The sequence below is a fragment of the Mustelus asterias genome, chromosome 18, assembly GCF_964213995.1.
Source record: "Mustelus asterias chromosome 18, sMusAst1.hap1.1, whole genome shotgun sequence".
Lineage (NCBI taxonomy): Eukaryota > Metazoa > Chordata > Chondrichthyes > Carcharhiniformes > Triakidae > Mustelus > Mustelus asterias.
Window position 1 is genome coordinate 20,315,144 of NC_135818.1, and position 21,123 is coordinate 20,336,266.

A 21,123-nucleotide genomic window follows, 5' to 3' on the forward strand; every position below is an offset into this window, starting at 1 on the left:
CTTCAATTTTAGCCTCTTTAGGCCATTGCCTGACTTTGAGCTTTAATCAGACAAAGGTTCAAACCTGTCACACATTCCTAGGCTTTACTCTGATCATTGGTTTTCTTTGGGAAGGGCAGAGAATCCACTTGTACGGTTAAAACGGGAAGAAAAGAGGCGAGGCCTACCTGATCTGTTCAGGGGTGCAGCCTTGTCTGTAGTGCTTGGGGTAGAATTTCTCCAGAACCTGCTGTAGAAACTGCTGCATCTTAGACTGGGAGCTGCCACCTGGACTGGAAGGATTGGGGCGTGCCAGGTCTCCATACTCTATCTGCAGGAATCACACACTCCCATCACAAACTCTGAAACATCACCGTAAATAATCACTCCCTCCACCACTGGCGGACAATGGGTACCATCTCCAGGACACACTGCAGTGACACATCAATGTTCCTTCAGCGCACCTTCCAAATCCATGAGCCGGAATTATCTGGCCATTCCCACTGGCAGGATCTTCCGGTCCCGCTGCCAGCGGCCCCCTGCCGTGACTTTCCCGGCAGCGGGGGGGGTCCATACAACAGGAAACCCAGTTGGCAACAGTGGGACCAGAGGGTCCCGCCACTGGCCTAGGGCAGGCCACCTCTGCCACCATGAAACATGCAACAGGTGGGGTGTGGAGAATTTGGTCACGATCTCTATCACCTCAAAGGACAAGGGCAGCGGGAGCAACACCACCTGCAAGTTCCCCTCTAAGTCCACAGACCAGCCTGACTTGGAACTATATCACTGTTCCTTCACTCAAATCCAGGAACTCCCCTCCGAACAGCACAGTGGGCGTAGCGACACCACAGAGGCTGCAGTGATTCAGGAGAGTTCACTCAAATCCAGGAACTCCCCTCCGAACAGCACTGTGACCTTGTCAGCATCATCAGAAAAGTTAAAAATCCTTCAACTGGACAGCAACTCCTGGAAAATTGCAGGGAAACATCATTAAAAAAGGCCAAGGACAACATTCGATCTATGCAGCAGAATCCTGGATCACTCGACCTGCATTAATGCCCATGCAGGGAAAGGCAGCCCGTGGCTAAACGAGTAGGAACAGGAGTTAGACTCTCAGCTCCTGAACCTGCTCCACTCTTCATTTAGATCAGAGCTTCTACACCTTAAATCCAATTTCCCCATCCCCATATCCCTTCATTCCATTATGTATCCTGGAGGAGGAAGCAATTCATTTCCGGGTGCTTAGTCATGTGCAATACTGAGCCACACAAACCAAGTGGGTCCGAGCTTGCATTCTCTTATCTACGTTAAGCTGGCTGCGGAAAGGCTGCAGAAGATTATTCTCCTTTGATCAAAGAAGCTGCAGGGCTGTTTTAATGAATGTGTAAAAATGATGAAGGGTTTTAGAATCTAGAATCTACAGTGCAGAAGGAGGCCATTCGGCCAATCGAGTCTGCACCGACCACAATCCCACCTATGTCCCATCCCCGTAACCCCACATATTCACCCTCCTAATCCCTCTGAAACTAAGGGGCAATTTAGCATGGCCAGTCAACCTAACCCGCACATCTTTGGACTGTGGGAGGAAATTGGAGCACCCGGAGGAAACCGGAATAATGCTGAATCAAATGAGGAGAAACTATTTCCACAGGCAGGTCAGTAAGCAGAGGACACAGATTAAAGATAGTTGGCAAAAGGAAGAGGGGAGATATGAGGAGAATTCTTTTATTCGGGTGTTGTGATCTGAAATACGCTACCAGAAAGGTGGCAGAAGCAGATTCAGGAGTAACTTTTGATAAATAGTTGAAAAGGCAAACATTTTCAGGGCTTTGGGGAGAAGAGGACATTGAATGAACTCTCCAATTAGTCCCAAAGGGCTAGTAGAGGTACAATGGGTGAAATGGCTTCTTTCTATTCTAGAAGATTCTCTAAAGGCAACTGATGTGCTGAATTTAGCTTCAAAGCTGCTGAGTAAAGGAGGGGAGGGGAAAATTTAAAGTTTATTAAAGTTTATTTATTAGTATCACAAGTAGGCTTACATTAACACTGCAATGAAGTTACTGTGAAAATCCCCATGTCGCCTGTTTGGGTACACTGAGGGAGAATTTAGCACGGCCAAAGCACCTAACCAGCATGTCTTTCGGACTGTGGGAGGAAACTGGAGCACCCGGAGGAAACCCACGCAGACACGGGTAGAACGTGTAGACTCCGCAGACAGCCGGGAATCGAACTGCTGCCTCTCTGGTGCTGTGAGGCAGCAGTGAGGAACACAATGAACTAGGGTTCCTGATCACAAACAATGTCCAATGCCCCAAGCTGGGAGGTATGCGTGTGTAGCAGCTGGGTGAGGGGGAGGGGGGGCGGGGGAGGTGATTGGGGGGGGGGGGTACCTTCGGTTGCCTTGTCACCTTCCACTCCTTCGAGAAGGAAGGCAACGTGGGTGAAACCATGTACAGCTGCACTGATAAAACGTGGCTCGTTGCCCATGGCAACCAGCCCAGATCCCCCACAGGTAGCACAGCAACACAACTCAAGCTGTTCTGAGAAAAGAAATTTGGAAAATTGTTACATACATAACACAAAGATGAGAAAAGAGTGGGAGCGAAAACAAAATAGACATGGACGTGAAGGAGAAAGGATAAAATAGAGAGATATCATAATGAATGGTGGAGCAGACTCAGAAGGGCTGAAAGGCCTACTCCTGCTTCTATTTTCTACGTTTCCATGACAGAGATAGAAAGAGAGCAAAATGAACGTGAGAGAAGGGAGGGAAGGAAGGTGGGAGGAAGGAAGGTGGGAAGAAAGGAGGGTGGGAAGGGAGGAGGGTGGGAAGGAAGAGAAGGAGGGAGGGAAAGAGGGAAAAAAAAGGGAGAGAAGAAGGGAGGGAGGAAAGAAGAAGGGAAGGAAGGAAGGAGGGGAGGAGGAGTATCTGAGAGAGAGAGAAAGAAAGGGAACATGAGAAATGGGAATACAAACAAGAGAGAGAGAGAGAGAGAGAGAAACAGGAAAGCGTAAGCGAGAAGATGAGAGCATGAACGGGATGTGAGGATCAGGGCAGATGGAGCAAGACATGAAGTGAAAGGGCGACAGAACAGAAGATGCAAACAAGCAGAAAGAGAGAGACTGAGGAAGTGAACAAATACGATAGAGAAAAGAGATAATCTGGAGGTTACTGGTGGTGGGTGTTTTTGAACAGGGTGACTATCTGTCTACAGTCTCCTACATAGAATCCCTACAGTGCAAGAGGCCATTCGGCCCATCGAGTCTTCACTGACTCCCCAACAAAGCATCTTATCCAGCTCTATCACCCCCCCCCCCCCGCCCCCTCCCCCGCTCCATTCCCATAAACGACACATTTACACCACTAATTCCCCTAATGTTCACATCTTGGGACACTCGGGGTTGATTTACCATGGCCAATCCACCCAACCTGTACATCTCTGGACTGTGGGACTGACAGGCCACGCTCACACCATTGGGATTGCTGCACTGAATAGCAGAGTCAGGTAGTTCTCTGTAAGACAGGGGAGCAGGGTTTCAATATCTACTGCATTGAATAGGACTTGTAAGTCCCTGGGACCTAGGTGTGCAAGTCCACAAATCCTTGAAGGTGGCAGCACAGGTGGAGAAGGTGGTGAAGAAGGCATATGGTATGCTTGCCTTTATAGGACGGGGTATAGAGTATAAAAGCTGGAGTCTGATGTTGCAGCTGTATAGAACGCTGGTTAGGCCACATTTGGAGTACTGCGTCCAGTTCTGGTCGCCGCACTACCAGAAGGACGTGGAGGCATTGGAGAGAGTGCAGAGAAGGTTTACCAGGATGTTGCCTGGTATGGAGGGTCTTAGCTATGAGGAGAGATTGGGTAAATTGGGCTTGTTCTCCCTGGAAAGACAGAGAATGAGGGGAGATCTAATAGAGGTGTACAAGATTATGAAGGGGATAGATAGGGTGAACGGTGGGAAGCTTTTTCCCAGATCAGAAGTGACGTTCACGAGGGGTCACGGGCTCAAGGTGAGAGGGGCGAAGTGTAACTCAGATATTAGAGGGATGTTTTTTTACACAGAGGGTGGTGGGGGCCTGGAATGCGCTGCCAAGTAGGGTGGTGGAGGCAGACACGCTGGCATCGTTTAAGACTTACCTGGATAGTCACATGAACAGCCTGGGAATGGAGGGATACAAACGATTGGTCTAGTTGGACCAAGGAGCGGCACAGGCTTGGAGGGCCGAAGGGCCTGTTTCCTGTGCTGTACTGTTCTTTGTTCTTTTGACTTTGAACAGAGAGCTGAGCATCTGCTCCTGTCAACTGTATCAATAATACACCTTGGTGACCCAAACACTAACCTGCGCCATTAATGCAGTCACCTCCAACGCCAGGTCTTTGTTGACGGGAAATCGTCCATTCACCACCTCATCATTAACCTGATACGTCAGCAGGAGGCGCTCTCGCTCTGTTTCACCCTTGGCCTGAGCTCTGAAATACATTCTGTGCAGAAGAACAGGGTCAGTGCGGCCAACAGCACACACAGTTCACAGACAGTAACAGTTACACAGGAGAGAGAGAGCTGTCAGTACAAAGCACAGTTAGCCTCAGGGACAGGCCAGCGGGGAATATTCTGCAGCATTTATTCAGTCTCTCACACTGTCTGCTGAGTGGGGATGATCTTGCAAATTGATTCAGCTTTTCTCACAGAGCTGTTATTTGCAGATTTGTAACGATATATGACACAGTGTGGCCAGCAAGGGGCGACAGAGGCTCATGTCAATGAGGATCCACCAGCTGGAATGGGAAATTGGTGAACAGGCTGACTGTCCATCATTGACAATGAAGACAGAGCGAAGGACACCAACACCAATAGAGGCATGGAGCATATCAACAAAATATATACAGCACCACGTCTGAGCGGAATATAACATTGGATGGCACGCCCTCTCTATATTATTAATACAGGAATAGGCAACAGTGTGTATATTATAAACCGGGGGATACGGTACTGTGTATATTATAAACCGGGGGATACGGTACTGTGTATATTATAAACCGGGGGATACGGTACTGTGTATATTGTGAACACAGGGATACAGTACTATGTGTATATCATAAACCAGGAGATGTGGCACCGTCTGTATATTATAAACAGGCGAATACAGCATGGTGTATATTATGAACCAGGGGATACGGCACTGTGAGAACATTATAAACCGGGGGATACGGCACCGTGTGTGTATTATAAACCGGGGATACCGCGCTCTGTAGTATAGTCACTCTGGTTGATGTGTGATCTTACCTGCTTTTATAAAGCAGTCTCACAATCCTGTTGCTTTCGTATTTCCCAGGATGCAGTTCTTTTAGGGCTTGCTCCGATTTTGAAATTACGTCACAAATCTACAAGAAAAAATAATTAACATTTTTACACAAATGATAGCTCTGGGTGAACATCGTGAGGTAACATAGTTACCGAACTACTTACTATCTCGACTCAACAGTGAAAAACATACTTCAGAAACCAGGCCATAGAATACTCACTTGTGATTAATACTGAGTAAATATCAGACTTTGTATCAGTATGGCTCAAACCACAACTCAGATATCAGTGTTACAGTGAGGGGTGTGGGGTATATCAGTGTTACAGTGAGGGGTATATCAGTGTTACAGTGAGGAGTGTGGGGTATATCAGTGTTACAGTGAGGGGTATATCAGTGTTACAGTGAGGAGTGTGGGGTATATCAGTGTTACAGTGAGGGGTGTGGGGTATATCCGTGTTACAGTGAGGGGTGTGGGGTATATCAGTGTTACAGTGAGGGGTGTGGGGTATATCAGTGTTACAGTGAGGGGTGTGGGGTATATCAGTGTTACAGTGAGGGGTGTGGGCTATATCAGTGTTACAGTGAGGGGTGTGGGCTATATCAGTGTTACAGTGAGGAGTGTGGGCTATATCAGTGTTACAGTGAGGGGTGTGGGGTATATCCGTGTTACAGTGAGGGGTGTGGGGTATATCAGTGTTACAGTGAGGGGTGTGGGGTATATCAGTGTTACAGTGAGGGGTGTGGGGTGTATCAGTGTTACAGTGAGGGGTGTGGGCTATATCAGTGTTACAGTGAGGGGTGTGGGCTATATCAGTGTTACAGTGAGGGGTGTGGGGTATATCAGTGTTACAGTGAGGGGTGTGGGGTATATCAGTGTTACAGTGAGGGGTGTGGGGTATATCAGTGTTACAGTGAGGGGTGTGGGCTATATCAGTGTTACAGTGAGGGGTGTGGGCTATATCAGTGTTACAGTGAGGAGTGTGGGGTATATCAGTGTTATAGTGAGGGGTGTGGGGTATATCAGTGTTACAGTGAGGGGTGTGGGGTATATCAGTGTTACAGTGAGGGGTGTGGGGTATATCAGTGTTACAGTGAGGAGTGTGGGGTATATCAGCGTTACAGTGAGGGGTGTGGGGTATATCAGTGTTACAGTGAGGAGTGTGGGGTATATCAGCGTTACAGTGAGGGGTGTGGGTATATCAGTGTTACAGTGAGGAGTGTGGGGTATATCAGCGTTACAGTGAGGGGTGTGGGGTATATCAGTGTTACAGTGAGGGGTGTGGGATATATCAGTGTTACAGTGAGGGGTGTGGGATATATCAGTGTTACAGTGAGGGGTGTGGGATATATCAGTGTTACAGTGAGGGGTGTGGGGTATATCAGTGTTACAGTGAGGGGTGTGGGGTATATCAGTGTTACAGTGAGGGGTGTGGGGTATATCAGTGTTACAGTGAGGGTGTGGGGTATATCAGTGTTACAGTGAGGGGTGTGGGATATATCAGTGTTACAGTGAGGGGTGTGGGATATATCAGTGTTACAGTGAGGGGTGTGGGATATATCAGTGTTACAGTGAGGGGTGTGGGGTATATCAGTGTTACAGTGAGGGGTGTGGGGTATATCAGTGTTACAGTGAGGGGTGTGGGGTATATCAGTGTTACAGTGAGGGTGTGGGGTATATCAGTGTTACAGTGAGGGGTGTGGGGTATATCAGTGTTACAGTGAGGGGTGTGGGTATATCAGTGTTACAGTGAGGGGTGTGGGGTATATCAGTGTTACAGTGAGGGGTGTGGGCTATATCAGTGTAACAGTGAGGGGTGTGGGGTATATCAGTGTTACAGTGAGGGGTGCGGGGTATATCAGTGTTACAGTGAGGGGTGTGGGGTATATCAGTGTTACAGTGAGGAGTGTGGGGTATATCAGCGTTACAGTGAGGGGTGTGGGGTATATCAGTGTTACAGTGAGGGGTGTGGGGTATATCAGTGTTACAGTGAGGGGTGTGGGATATATCAGTGTTACAGTGAGGGGTGTGGGGTATATCAGTGTTACAGTGAGGGGTGTGGGCTATATCAGTGTAACAGTGAGGGGTGTGGGGTATATCAGTGTTACAGTGAGGGGTGCGGGGTATATCAGTGTCACAGTGAGGGGTGTGGGGTATATCAGTGTTACAGTGAGGGGTGCGGGGTATATCAGTGTTACAGTGAGGGGTGTGGGGTATATCAGTGTTACAGTGAGGGGTGCGGGGTATATCAGTGTAACAGTGAGGGGGTGTGGGGTATATCAGTGTTACAGTGAGGGGTGTGAGGTATATCAGTGTTACAGTGAGGGGTGTGGGGTATATCAGTGTTACAGTGAGGGGTGTGGGGTATATCAGTGTTACAGTGAGGGGTGTGGGGTATATCAGTGTTACAGTGAGGGGTGTGGGGTATATCAGTGTTACAGTGAGGGGTGTGGGGTATATCAGTGTAACAGTGAGGGGTGTGGGCTATATCAGTGTAACAGTGAGGGGGTGTGGGGTATATCAGTGTTACAGTGAGGGGTGCGGGGTATATCAGTGTTACAGTGAGGGGTGTGGGGTATATCAGTGTTACAGTGAGGGGTGTGGGGTATATCAGTGTTACAGTGAGGGGTGTGGGGTATATCAGTGTTACAGTGAGGGGTGTGGGCTATATCAGTGTAACAGTGAGGGGTGTGGGCTATATCAGTGTAACAGTGAGGGGGTGTGGGGTATATCAGTGTTACAGTGAGGGGTGCGGGGTATATCAGTGTCACAGTGAGGGGTGCGGGGTATATCAGTGTTACAGTGAGGGGTGTGGGGTATATCAGTGTTACAGTGAGGAGTGTGGGGTATATCAGTGTTACAGTGAGGAGTGTGGGGTATATCAGTGTTACAGTGAGGGGTGTGGGATATATCAGTGTTACAGTGAGGGGTGTGGGATATATCAGTGTTACAGTGAGGGGTGTGGGATATATCAGTGTTACAGTGAGGGGTGTGGGATATATCAGTGTTACAGTGAGGAGTGTGGGGTATATCAGTGTTACAGTGAGGAGTGTGGGGTATATCAGTGTTACAGTGAGGGGTGTGGGATATATCAGTGTTACAGTGAGGGGTGTGGGATATATCAGTGTTACAGTGAGGGGTGTGGGATATATCAGTGTTACAGTGAGGGGTGTGGGGTATATCAGTGTTACAGTGAGGGATGTGGGGTATATCAGTGTTACAGTGAGGGGTGTGGGGTATATCAGTGTTACAGTGAGGGATGTGGGGTATATCAGTGTTACAGTGAGGGGTGTGGGGTATATCAGTGTTACAGTGAGGGGTGTGGGGTATATCAGTGTTACAGTGAGGGATGTGGGGTATATCAGTGTTACAGTGAGGGGTGTGGGGTATATCAGTGTTACAGTGAGGGGTGTGGGATATATCAGTGTTACAGTGAGGGGTGTGGGGTATATCAGTGTTACAGTGAGGGGTATATCAGTGTTACAGTGAGGAGTGTGGGATATCTCAGTGTTACAGTGAGGGGTGTGGGATATATCAGTGTTACAGTGAGGGGTGTGGGGTATATCAGTGTTACAGTGAGGGATGTGGGGTATATCAGTGTTACAGTGAGGGGTGTGGGGTATATCAGTGTTACAGTGAGGTGTGTGGGATATATCAGTGTGACAGTGAGGGGTGTGGGGTATATCAGTGTTACAGTGAGGGGTATATCAGTGTTACAGTGAGGAGTGTGGGGTATATCAGTGTTACAGTGAGGAGTGTGGGGTATATCAGTGTCACAGTGAGGGGTATATCAGTGTTACAGTGAGGAGTGTGGGCTATATCAGTGTTACAGTGAGGAGTGTGGGATATATCAGTGTTACAGTGAGGGGTATATCAGTGTTACAGTGAGGAGTGTGGGGTATATCAGTGTCACAGTGAGGGGTATATCAGTGTTACAGTGAGGAGTGTGGGGTATATCAGTGTTACAGTGAGGAGTGTGGGGTATATCAGTGTTACAGTGAGGGGTGTGGGGTATATCAGTGTTACAGTGAGGGGTGTGGGATATATCAGTGTTACAGTGAGGAGTGTGGGGTATATCAGTGTTACAGTGAGGAGTGTGGGATATATCAGTGTTACAGTGAGGAGTGTGGGATATATCAGTGTTACAGTGAGGGGTATATCAGTGTTACAGTGAGGAGTGTGGGGTATATCAGTGTTACAGTGAGGGGTGTGGGGTATATCAGTGTTACAGTGAGGAGTGTGGGATATATCAGTGTTACAGTGAGGGGTATATCAGTGTTACAGTGAGGAGTGTGGGGTATATCAGTGTTACAGTGAGGGGTGTGGGGTATATCAGTGTTACAGTGAGGGGTGTGGGGTATATCAGTGTTACAGTGAGGTGTGTGGGATATATCAGTGTTACAGTGAGGGGTGTGGGGTATATCAGTGTTACAGTGAGGAGTGTGGGATATATCAGTGTTACAGTGAGGGGTGTGGGGTATATCAGTGTTACAGTGAGGGGTGTGGGGTATATCAGTGTTACAGTGAGGGGTGTGGGATATATCAGTGTTACAGTGAGGGGTGTGGGGTATATCAGTGTTACAGTGAGGGGTGTGGGGTATATCAGTGTTACAGTGAGGGGTGTGGGATATATCAGTGTTACAGTGAGGGGTGTGGGGTATATCAGTGTTACAGTGAGGAGTGTGGGATATATCAGTGTTACAGTGAGGGGTGTGGGGTATATCAGTGTTACAGTGAGGAGTGTGGGATATATCAGTGTTACAGTGAGGGGTGTGGGGTATATCAGTGTTACAGTGAGGAGTGTGGGATATATCAGTGTTACAGTGAGGGGTGTGGGGTATATCAGTGTTACAGTGAGGGGTGTGGGGTATATCAGTGTTACAGTGAGGAGTGTGGGGTATATCAGTGTTACAGTGAGGGGTGCGGGTATATCAGTGTTATAGTGAGGGGTGTGGGGTATATCAGTGTTGCAGTGAGGGGTGTGGGGTATATCAGTGTTACAGTGAGGGGTATATCAGCGTTACAGTGAGGGGTGTGGGGTATATCAGTGTTACAGTGAGGGGTATATCAGCGTTACAGTGAGGGGTGTGGGGTATATCAGTGTTACAGTGAGGAGTGTGGGGTATATCAGTGTTACAGTGAGGGGTGCGGGTATATCAGTGTTATAGTGAGGGGTGTGGGGTATATCAGTGTTACAGTGAGGAGTGTGGGGTATATCAGTGTTACAGTGAGGTGTGTGGGGTATATCAGTGTTACAGTGAGGGGTGTATCAGTGTTACAGTGAGGGGTGTGGGGTATATCAGTGTTACAGTGAGGAGTGTGGGGTATATCAGTGTTACAGTGAGGAGTGTGGGATATATCAGTGTTACAGTGAGGGGTGTGGGGTATATCAGTGTTACAGTGTGGGGTGTGGGCTATATCAGAGTGTTACAGTGAGGGGTGTGGGGTATATCAGTGTTACAGTGAGGGGTGTGGGATATATCAGTGTTACAGTGAGGAGTGTGGGGTATATCAGTGTTACAGTGAGGGGTGTGGGCTATATCAGTGTTACAGTGAGGGGTGTGGGGTATATCAGTGTTACAGTGAGGAGTGTGGGGTATATCAGTGTTACAGTGAGGAGTGTGGGGTATATCAGTGTTACAGTGAGGTGTGTGGGGTATATCAGTGTTACAGTGAGGGGTGTATCAGTGTTACAGTGAGGGGTGTGGGGTATATCAGTGTTACAGTGAGGAGTGTGGGGTATATCAGTGTTACAGTGAGGAGTGTGGGATATATCAGTGTTACAGTGAGGGGTGTGGGGTATATCAGTGTTACAGTGAGGGGTGTGGGGTATATCAGTGTTACAGTGAGGGGTGTGGGGTATATCAGTGTTACAGTGAGGGGTGTGGGGTATATCAGCGTTACAGTGAGGGGTGTGGGGTATATCAGTGTTACAGTGAGGAGTGTGGGGTATATCAGTGTTACAGTGAGGGGTGTGGGCTATATCAGTGTTACAGTGAGGGGTGTGGGGTATATCAGTGTTACAGTGAGGAGTGTGGGGTATATCAGTGTTACAGTGAGGTGTGTGGGGTATATCAGTGTTACAGTGGGAGGTATATCAGTGTAACAGTGAGGAGTGTGGGGTATATCAGTGTTACAGTGAGGAGTGTGGGGTATATCAGTGTTACAGTGAGGGGTGTGGGATATATCAGTGTTACAGTGAGGGGTGTGGGGTGTATCAGTGTTACAGTGAGGGGTGTGGGGTATATCAGTGTTACAGTGGGAGGTATATCAGTGTTACAGTGGGAGGTATATCAGTGTTACAGTGGGAGGTATATCAGTGTTACAGTGGGAGGTATATCAGTGTAACAGTGAGGGGTGTGGGGTATATCAGTGTTACAGTGAGGAGTGTGGGGTATATCAGTGTAACAGTGAGGAGTGTGGGGTATATCAGCGTTACAGTGAGGGGTGTGGGGTATATCAGTGTTACAGTGAGGGGTGTGGGGTATATCCGTGTTACAGTGAGGGGTGTGGGGTATATCAGTGTTACAGTGGGAGGTATATCAGTGTTACAGTGGGAGGTATATCAGTGTTACAGTGGGAGGTATATCAGTGTTACAGTGGGAGGTATATCAGTGTAACAGTGAGGGGTGTGGGGTATATCAGTGTTACAGTGAGGAGTGTGGGGTATATCAGTGTAACAGTGAGGAGTGTGGGGTATATCAGTGTTACAGTGAGGGGTGTGGGGTATATCAGTGTTACAGTGAGTGGTGTGGGATATATCAGTGTTACAGTGAGGGGTGTGGGGTATATCAGTGTTACAGTGAGGGGTGTGGGGTATATCAGTGTTACAGTGAGGGGTATATCAGTGTTACAGTGAGGGGTGTGGGGTATATCAGTGTTACAGTGAGTGGTGTGGGATATATCAGTGTTACAGTGAGGGGTGTGGGATATATTAGTGTTACAGTGAGGGGATATATCAGTGTTACAGTGATCGGTCTAGTTGGACCAAGGAGCGGCACAGGCTTGGAGGGCCGAAGGGCCTGTTTCCTGTGCTGTACTGTTCTTTGTTCTTTGTTGGGTGTGAGGTATATCAGTGTAACAGTGAGGGGTGTGAGGTATATCAGTGTAACAGTGAGGGGTGTGAGGTATATCAGTGTTACAGTGAGGGATGTGGGGTATATCAGTGTTACAGTGAGGGGTGTGGGATATATCAGTGTTATAGTGAGGGGTGTGAGGTATATCAGTGTAACAGTGAGGGGTGTGAGGTATATCAGTGTAACAGTGAGGGATGTGGGGTATATCAGTGTTACAGTGAGGGGTGTGGGATATATCAGTGTTATAGTGAGGGGTGTGAGGTATATCAGTGTAACAGTGAGGGGTGTGAGGTATATCAGTGTAACAGTGAGGGATGTGAGGTATATCAGTGTTACAGTGAGTGGTGTGGGGTATATCAGTGTAACAGTGAGGGGTGTGAGGTATATGAGTGTTACAGTGAGGGGTGTGGGGTATATCAGTGTTACAGTGAGGGGTGTGGGATATATCAGTGTTATAGTGAGGGGTGTGAGGTATATCAGTGTAACAGTGAGGGGTGTGAGGTATATCAGTGTAACAGTGAGGGATGTGAGGTATATCAGTGTTACAGTGAGTGGTGTGGGATATATCAGTGTTACAGTGAGGGGTGTGAGGTATATCAGTGTAACAGTGAGGGATGTGGGGTATATCAGTGTTACAGTGAGGGGTGTGGGGTATATCAGTGTAACAGTGAGGGGTGTGAGGTATATCAGCGTTACAGTGAGGGATGTGGGGTATATCAGTGTTACAGTGAGGGGTGTGGGGTATATCAGTGTAACAGTGAGGGGTGTGAGGTATATCAGTGTAACAGTGAGGGATGTGGGGTATATCAGTGTTACAGTGAGGGGTGTGGGGTATATCAGTGTAACAGTGAGGGGTGTGAGGTATATCAGCGTTACAGTGAGGGGTGTGGGGTATATCAGTGTTACAGTGGGGGATGTGGGGTATATCAGTGTTACAGTGAGGGGTGTATCAGCGTTACAACGAGGAGTGGTATATATGAGGGGACTATGCTGACAGCTCTATTGTAGATGCAGATGAAGGGACTCCTGGGTTTTATGTTGGTGATCCCCCCACGCAGAGGGATTACGTTGCCTCACCTTCACATTGCCCTGCAAACAGTGTTCCAAATCCTTTCCAGAAGGATCATCCGTGAAGAGTGCAAATCCGGAATGTAGTGGTTTTCTCATCCCTATTTCCTGGTTGAGTGTGTGCAAGAACTCCTCGACTGTGGTGGATCCGTCAAAACCCACAACCTGAGTGAAAGATAAGATGAAGGAAATTTAGATGAGGCCTGTTCTCGTGGTTTCATGTTCTACACAAGGTGTCCATGGCTGGATCACAGACTAACCCAAAATCCAGACACAAAACAAGTCCCCCACACTGGGGTGGGACACCGCACTGGGTTACTTGCTGACCATCTAACATCCCAGCCCTGGGTTTGGCAAAGCCTTGAGTTTCTCAAAGACAGTCTCACCCCCTAACCATCAAGAAAAGATATCACCGAGAACTCCAAGAACCATCAAATCCCCAAAAGAGAATATAACTCCCTGGAGAGCTGCACATATCTGAGCCATTAACTTCTAAAGCTGAATAGAGCATCCAGTACCAGTAACTTCAAACAGAAACACTGAACGACAGAAGGTAACACACGGTGAGGTGCTGATATTTTACTGTGACCACTGTGGTCCATACGAATTAGGAAGAGGAATAGGCCATTCAGCCCCTCGAACCTGCTCCGCCATGGCTGGTCTGATTGTCCCCCACATTCTTGCCGCACCCGATTACCTTTCACCCCCCCCTTCCCCTTGTTAATCAAGAATCAATCTAACTCTGCCTTAAAAATAACTATTCAAAGAGAGTCTGCTTCCACTGCCCTTTTTGAGGAAGAGAGTTCCAGAGACACACGACCCTCCGAGAGAAAAATATTTCTCCTCATCTGAGGGAGGAGGGCTGCCCCAGCTGTTGCATCTTGGTACACAGCTGGTGCTTCAACCATTTTCCGCACAGTTGTGTGGGCCTTGCTGCCGGCAGGAACAATGGCAGTGAATGATGTGGCTGGGTCCACACTGTCACTACTGACAATTACCCGAATCTTCAATAATACTGCGTGGCAGATGTGATCTGCCGAGCACGAGCCTGAAAGCGGGTTCGGGGGGTTCCCAAGGAGCAGTTAGGCATGTCAAGAATAAGGAATCCATCACTGACCTGGTAAGTGGCATTCATGAAGTGGACAGGGATACTGAACGGTAGGGAATGGTGGTAAGGGTTCCGCAGTAGGATTGACATGATCTCCATCCGGGATGGCTTGGCTTCCCGATCCCCGTTCCGCAGTGTGCGCTCCACTGACCGCTGGCAGTAGATGGAGTATTTACCGATCTCTGTCCTGGGACGGGAATGGAGAGAAACGGTGGCCCCAGATTAGCCGGTGCAGCTTAACTCAGTAATAATTACAGTCAGCCTACACTACGCAACTCAGTAAATGTACTGACACCTCCTGCCGAGTGTCAGATGGAGTATAATCCACGGAGAGATATATCAGAACAAGATTTATATGTAAACCCAATGACCTATTCATGCTTGGGAATGGGCATCGATGACCTGGATAGTCACATGAGCAGCCTGGGAATGGAGGGATACAAACGATTGGTCTAGTTGGACCAAGGAGCGGCACAGGCTTGGAGGGCTGAAGGGCCTGTTTCCTGTGCTGTACTGTTCTTTGTTCTTTCTTTGACTAGACTGGGATTTGGGCGTCACGGTGGCATATTGGTTAGCAATGCTAATTCACAGGGACCCAGGTTCAATCCCGGCCTTGGGTCACTGTCTGTGTGGAGTTTGCACGTTCTCCCCGTGTCCGCATGGGTTTCCTCCGGGTGCTCCGGTTTCCTCCCACAGTGTAAAGATATACGGGTTAGGTTGATTGGCCATGCTCAATTGCTCCTTAGTGTCGGGGGATTGGCAGGGTAAATATGTGGGGTTACGGAGATAGGGTCTGGATGGGATTCTTATCAGTGCAGGTGTAATGGACTGAATGGCCTCTTTCTGCACTGTAGGGACTCTCTGGGTGGAATTTTTCCGGTGCATACGCCTGAATTTCGTACGATCCCACCCGAGGCCAGCGGAGAATACCATTCTCCGAGCCGAGCCTGCCCCCGGAATCGGGGCCGGCGTGCCGGTAAAATTCCGGCCTATGACTCTATTACCATCCCTAGTTTCCCCTCAGGAGGTGCATTAGGCCCTTCTTCTTAGAGAGTGTTTACAGAACAGAAACAAGCCACTCAGCCTAATAGATTCAAGCTGGTGTTAATGCACCCCATGAACCTTGAACCACAGAGTAGAATTTTAGTTGCATTTTGATAGAACTGAGTGGAGTTACCGGCTCCTTCAGATATGGCAATGAAGAGTCTACCACAATGGTCTAGGACTGGAGTCACGTACCAGGGTGACTATTAGTCAGGGTCTTTGGATTACTAGTTTAGTAACATAACTGTTGTAACTAGCATACCCTACAGAATAGAGAGAGCTCTACCAGGTGCTAAACAAAGGCTAGGGCTTCTTGATAAGGGACTGCAAATGGGAGCTTTACTCTAAACTTTTGGGACAGCACGGTGGCACAGTGGTTAGCACTGCCGCCTCACAGCACCAGGGACCTGGGCTCGATTCCCGGCTTGGGTGACTGTCTGTGCGGAGTTTGCTTGTTCGCCCCGTGTCTGCATGGGTTTCCTCCGCATGCTCCGGTTTCCTCCCACGCTCCAAAGACGTGTGGGTTAGGTGGATTGGCCAAGCTAATTTGCCCCTTAGTGTCAGGGGGACTAGTTAGGGTAAATGTATGAGGTTATGGGGATAGGGCCTGGGTGGGATTGTGGTCGATGCAGACTCGATGGGCCGAATGGCCTCCTTCTGCACTGTAGGATTCTCTGAAACTATGCTGCATTCGACCTGGGAATGCTTGACTGAGTGTGAATATTCCAGAACTAAGCAGGGTAAATCAGTCATCTTGGTCAAAGTGCGAGGAATGAGAATAAGAGCCAACAGAGACCAGTATGTCTGTAATGAGTATAGTTGTAGCAAAAGCCATCCCCCAGTCAGGCCCAGAAGCTGGTGATCCAGTGGTATTAGAAACAGCTTTGATTTTCCTTGTCTTGCTGGGAAACAGTCGCACACATTGAAGGCCAAAACTCTAAGAGAGCAGTATTTTTAAAAGGCTGAGGCCCAATAATTCTCAAAAAGGAACTGTTAATTGACACTATTGCAGCAGGAAATGATGATCTAGTTTTCTATGGGTACACACAGCGTACCATACAGTTTTGCCCTGATACACAGTGCAACAAGGGGCCTCTTACCTGGGGTCAGCGTGGCGCTGCAGGTGAAGTTTGAGATACCACAGGAAGTGATGCTGGGGAAGGAAAAGAGCAACGCACAAAGCCAGAAGCTGCCAGCACTGCAGGGGAAGCAAGGAACCATGAGAGATTTCATTAAACGCCTTGTCTTGTCAAATATATGATCGATATTGAAACTCGAATAGATTACGTCAGTTGAAAGTCATGAATAAAAAAAACTTATCAATGTGAGTGACCCATGAATGATCAGTCAGGCAAAGAATCCCGACAGTGCAGAAGGAGGCCATTCTGCCCATCGAGTCTGCACTGACCACAATCCCACCCAGGCCCTATCCCAGTAACTCCACTTATCTACCCCATAAATCTCCCTGACACTAAGGGGCAATTTAGCATGGCCAATCAACCTAACCCACACAATTTTGGAGCACCCGGAGGAAACCCACGCAGACATGCGGAGAATGTGCAAACTCCACACAGACACTGACCCAAGGCCGGAATTGAACCCGGGTCCCTGGCGCTGTGAGACAGCAGTGCAAACCACTGCGCCACCGTGCTCCCAAAGATTTCTCAAATCGGATTAAAATGAAGTGTAAACTTTCTTTGCACTCGTCTGGTTTCAACTGAGAGACAACTATCGACTGCAGCCAATAAGTCCAAGATTTGTGCCCTTCACCTCCCATGTCAGGTGGGAATACCATGTTGAAGGAAAAGTATTTCTGATTCCAATGTCTAAAGAACCCGTCTGGAGATTCCGCTAAATAACGGTTACCTGTATGAGGGAGAAGTTGTGTGGCTGCCTATGGCTGGTCTGTTTAATGAACTGACAGTAGATCTCATTCTGTAGCTCCGTGTGCGCCAAGCAAACCTGCAGTGCATTCTGAGCCAGGCACACGTGGTAATCAATCGACGGCACCTCGACCAGCACGTTGATGAACAGTTGGCATGACTGTGGAGACAAAATACGGTGAAGTATCCATCCATGAATAGAACGGGCTGCACCAACCAGAGACAGTAAGAGTTTTAACTACACCAGGTTAAAGTCCAACAGGTTTATTTGGTAGCAAATACCATTAGCTTTCAGAGCGCTGCTCCTTCGTCAGATGCGGGGGGGGGGGGGAGAGAGAGGTGGGGGGGGGGGAGAGAGAGGTGGGGGGGGGAGAGAGAGGTGGGGGGGGGAGAGAGAGGTGGGGGGGGAGAGAGAGGTGGGGGGGGGAGAGAGAGGTGGGGGGGGGAGAGAGAGGTGGGGGGGGGAGAGAGAGGTTGGGGGGGGGAGAGAGAGGTGGGGGGGGGGAGAGAGAGGTGGGGGGGGGGGGAGAGAGAGGTGGGGGGGGGGAGAGAGAGGTGGGGGGGGGGAGAGAGAGGTGGGGGGGGGGGGAGAGAGAGGTGGGGGGGGGGAGAGAGAGGTGGGGGGGGGGAGAGAGAGGTGGGGGGGAGAGAGAGGTGGGGGGGAGAGAGAGGTGGGGGGGAGAGAGAGGTGGGGGGGAGAGAGAGGTGGGGGGGGGAGAGAGAGGTGGGGGGGGGAGAGAGAGGTGGGGGGGGGAGAGAGAGGTGGGGGGGGGAGAGAGAGGTGGGGGGGGGAGAGAGAGGTGGGGGGGGGGAGAGGTGGGGGGGGGAGAGAGAGGTGGGGGGGGGGAGAGAGAGTAGGGGGGGGGGAGAGAGAGGTGGGGGGGGGGAGAGAGAGGTGGGGGGGGGGAGAGAGAGGTGGGGGGGGGAGAGAGAGGTGGGGGGGGGAGAGAGAGGTGGGGGGGGGAGAGAGAGGTGGGGGGGGGAGAGAGAGGTGGGGGAAGGGGAGAGAGAGGTGGGGGAAGGGGAGAGAGAGGTGGGGGAAGGGGAGAGAGAGGTGGGGGAAGGGGAGAGAGAGGTGGGGGAAGGGGAGAGAGAGGTGGGGGAAGGGGAGAGAGAGGTGGGGGAAGGGGAGAGAGAGGTGGGGAAGGGGAGAGAGAGGTGGGGGAAGGGGAGAGAGAGGTGGGGGAAGGGGAGAGAGAGGTGGGGGAAGGGGAGAGAGAGGTGGGGGGAGAGAGAGGTGGGGGGGAGAGAGGTGGGGGGGAGAGAGGTGGGGGGGAGAGAGGTGGGGGGGAGAGAGGTGGGGGGGAGAGAGGTGGGGGGGAGAGAGGTGGGGGGGAGAGAGGTGGGGGGGAGAGAGGTGGGGGGGAGAGAGGTGGGGGGGGAGAGAGGTGGGGGGGGAGAGAGAGGTGGGGGGGGAGAGAGAGGTGGGGGGGGAGAGAGAGGTGGGGGGGGAGAGAGAGGTGGGGGGGGGAGAGAGAGGTGGGGGGGGAGAGAGAGGTGGGGGGGGAGAGAGAGGTGGGGGGGGAGAGAGAGGTGGGGGGGGAGAGAGAGGTGGGGGGGGAGAGAGAGGTGGGGGGGGAGAGAGGTGGGGGGAGAGGGGTGGGGGGAGAGGGGTGGGGGGAGAGGGTGGGGGGAGAGGGGTGGGGGAGAGAGGGGTGGGGGAGAGAGGGGAGGGGGAAGAGGGGAGGGGGAAGAGGGGAGGGGGAGAGGTGGGGGAGAAAGGGGGGGGAGAGGTGGGGGAGAAAGGGGGGGGAGAAGGTGGGGGAGAGAGGGGGCGAAGTTGGGGTAGAAGGGGGGGCGAAGAGGGGGGAGAGAGGGGGGAGAGAGGGGGGAGAGGGGGGGGAGAGAAGGGGGAGAGAGAGGGGGACGGGGGAGGGCAGAGACAGGGGAAAGAGAGGGAGGAGGGGGGAAGAGGAGGGAAGGGGGGGGGGAAAGGACGGGGGAGAGGGCAGTGGGCATCTCTGTTGGATGAGGTTGTGTGGGGGTGGCTCCAATGTGCACATGACCCCCTGTTTGAAATGCTCCCCACCCCCAGCACCCCTCACTGTCCCGCTTTCTCAAAGAAGCAGATTTTAAAGATGGCCTTTGCACTTTGCCCCGGCTGCCACTGCCCAGTATTCTCTGGCAGTGGAGGCCAATTGCAGCCATTAATTGCCAATTATTTGGGCAGTTAAAGGCTTTGATTCACCTAAAGGCCGGCAGCCTAATGGGTGCCTTACCCACTGCCCATACTGTGGGCAATCTGTCAGGGGTGGGCTGGTCACCCCCACCCACTGCCGTAAACACGTCCAGCACCAGGGGATGTAAAATATTTCAACCCAATATCCTGATATCGGACCACCCGGGCTCCACATTTAACATGTGACAATGGGCAACCCGTCAGAAACAAATAACTAATCCACAATCGGGCCGCAATCTAACGGCCCCATTGACACAAATCCCATAACCGTCGCTAAGTACCGCCACAGGCCAAATGTGGGATCTGTGCCGGCGAGATCGCAGAATGAGATCTTTCCCAGTGACATAATAAGGCACTCATAGAAATCATAGAAACCCTACAGTGCAGAAGGAGGCCATTCGGCCCATCGAGTCTGCACCGACCACAATCCCACCCAGGCCCTACCCCCACATATTTTACCCGCTAATCCCTCTAACCTATGCATCCCAGGACTCTAAGGGGTAATTTTTTTTAACCTGGCCAATCAACCTAACCCGCACATCTTTGGACTGTGGGAGGAAACCGGAGCACCCGGAGGAAACCCACGCAGACACGAGGAGAATGTGCAAACTCCACACAGACAGTGACCCGAGCCGGGAATCGAACCCGGGACCCTGGAGCTGTGAAGCAGCAGTGCTAACCACTGTGCTACCGTGCCACCTTATAAAAGATGTCCCGAGCACGGCTTTCTCCAGCTGACTGTGTGAATCTCACTTCCCCTTTGAAATTACTGTTCAATATGGTGAGGGAAGCCGGCTGTGCAGACAGCGAGCTTCACACTGGCTTTCCCGCCTGAACCAGGAACAGTCCGGATACATCCCGATCAAAGCTAACACATCAGTTTTCACCTTGAAGAGTTTGAGTGCCTCAGTCTGCAGTGCTTCCGAAGGGAGAGTGGTGAGGGGGTTGGAGATACCATCCTTGCTGCAGCACAGAACTGGGTGCTTCCACATTGGTGAATCTAGGTTCAAAAACAGCAAGTCACATTCTGTCACAGCACGAACCTACACCTCACCACCCCTGAGCCAGAGACTTCAGGAACAAACCCACAGATTCAAAACAGAGGAAACTGGCGCCATTCAGGAATTATCTTTGTAGCCAACTCCCCACGGTATGGTCCAGTGGATAATATCCAATATTTGCACTGGGTTTACCTCACCCCAACTCCTCAACTGTCCCTGCTCCAAGGACTGCACCTCGGTACGAGGGAAGGTTTACCTCTTGTGACCCCGAGTGTTGTATTGTCCACTGTGTAACTCCTGCACCCAGACCCAAAGGCCAGTCCACTGGCTCTCCTGTTGGGCTGGGCGGCAAGGATTGTGTGTGAGTCAATCTGGACGCCAGTCTATGTAAAAAAAAAACCTTCTGTCATGCAAGCAGCTCAGAGACCTTCACAGGATACTACAGTGCAGAAGAGGCCCTTCAGCCCATCGAGTCTGCACCA

The 21,123-nt window shown here is 50.5% G+C and overlaps 1 protein-coding gene across 1 annotated transcript in view; it reads right to left on the minus strand.

Moving 5' to 3' along the window:
- The window catches only part of LOC144506987 (pleckstrin homology domain-containing family H member 1-like), a 174,319-nt gene that overhangs the window by 28,798 nt on the left and 124,398 nt on the right, over positions 1-21,123 (minus strand). Inside the window, 8 exon segments of the mRNA XM_078233493.1 lie at positions 168-310; positions 4,322-4,463; positions 5,266-5,363; positions 13,436-13,591; positions 14,544-14,721; positions 16,679-16,776; positions 17,445-17,621; positions 20,528-20,640. Coding sequence (XP_078089619.1) covers positions 168-310; positions 4,322-4,463; positions 5,266-5,363; positions 13,436-13,591; positions 14,544-14,721; positions 16,679-16,776; positions 17,445-17,621; positions 20,528-20,640 — 1,105 coding nt within the window.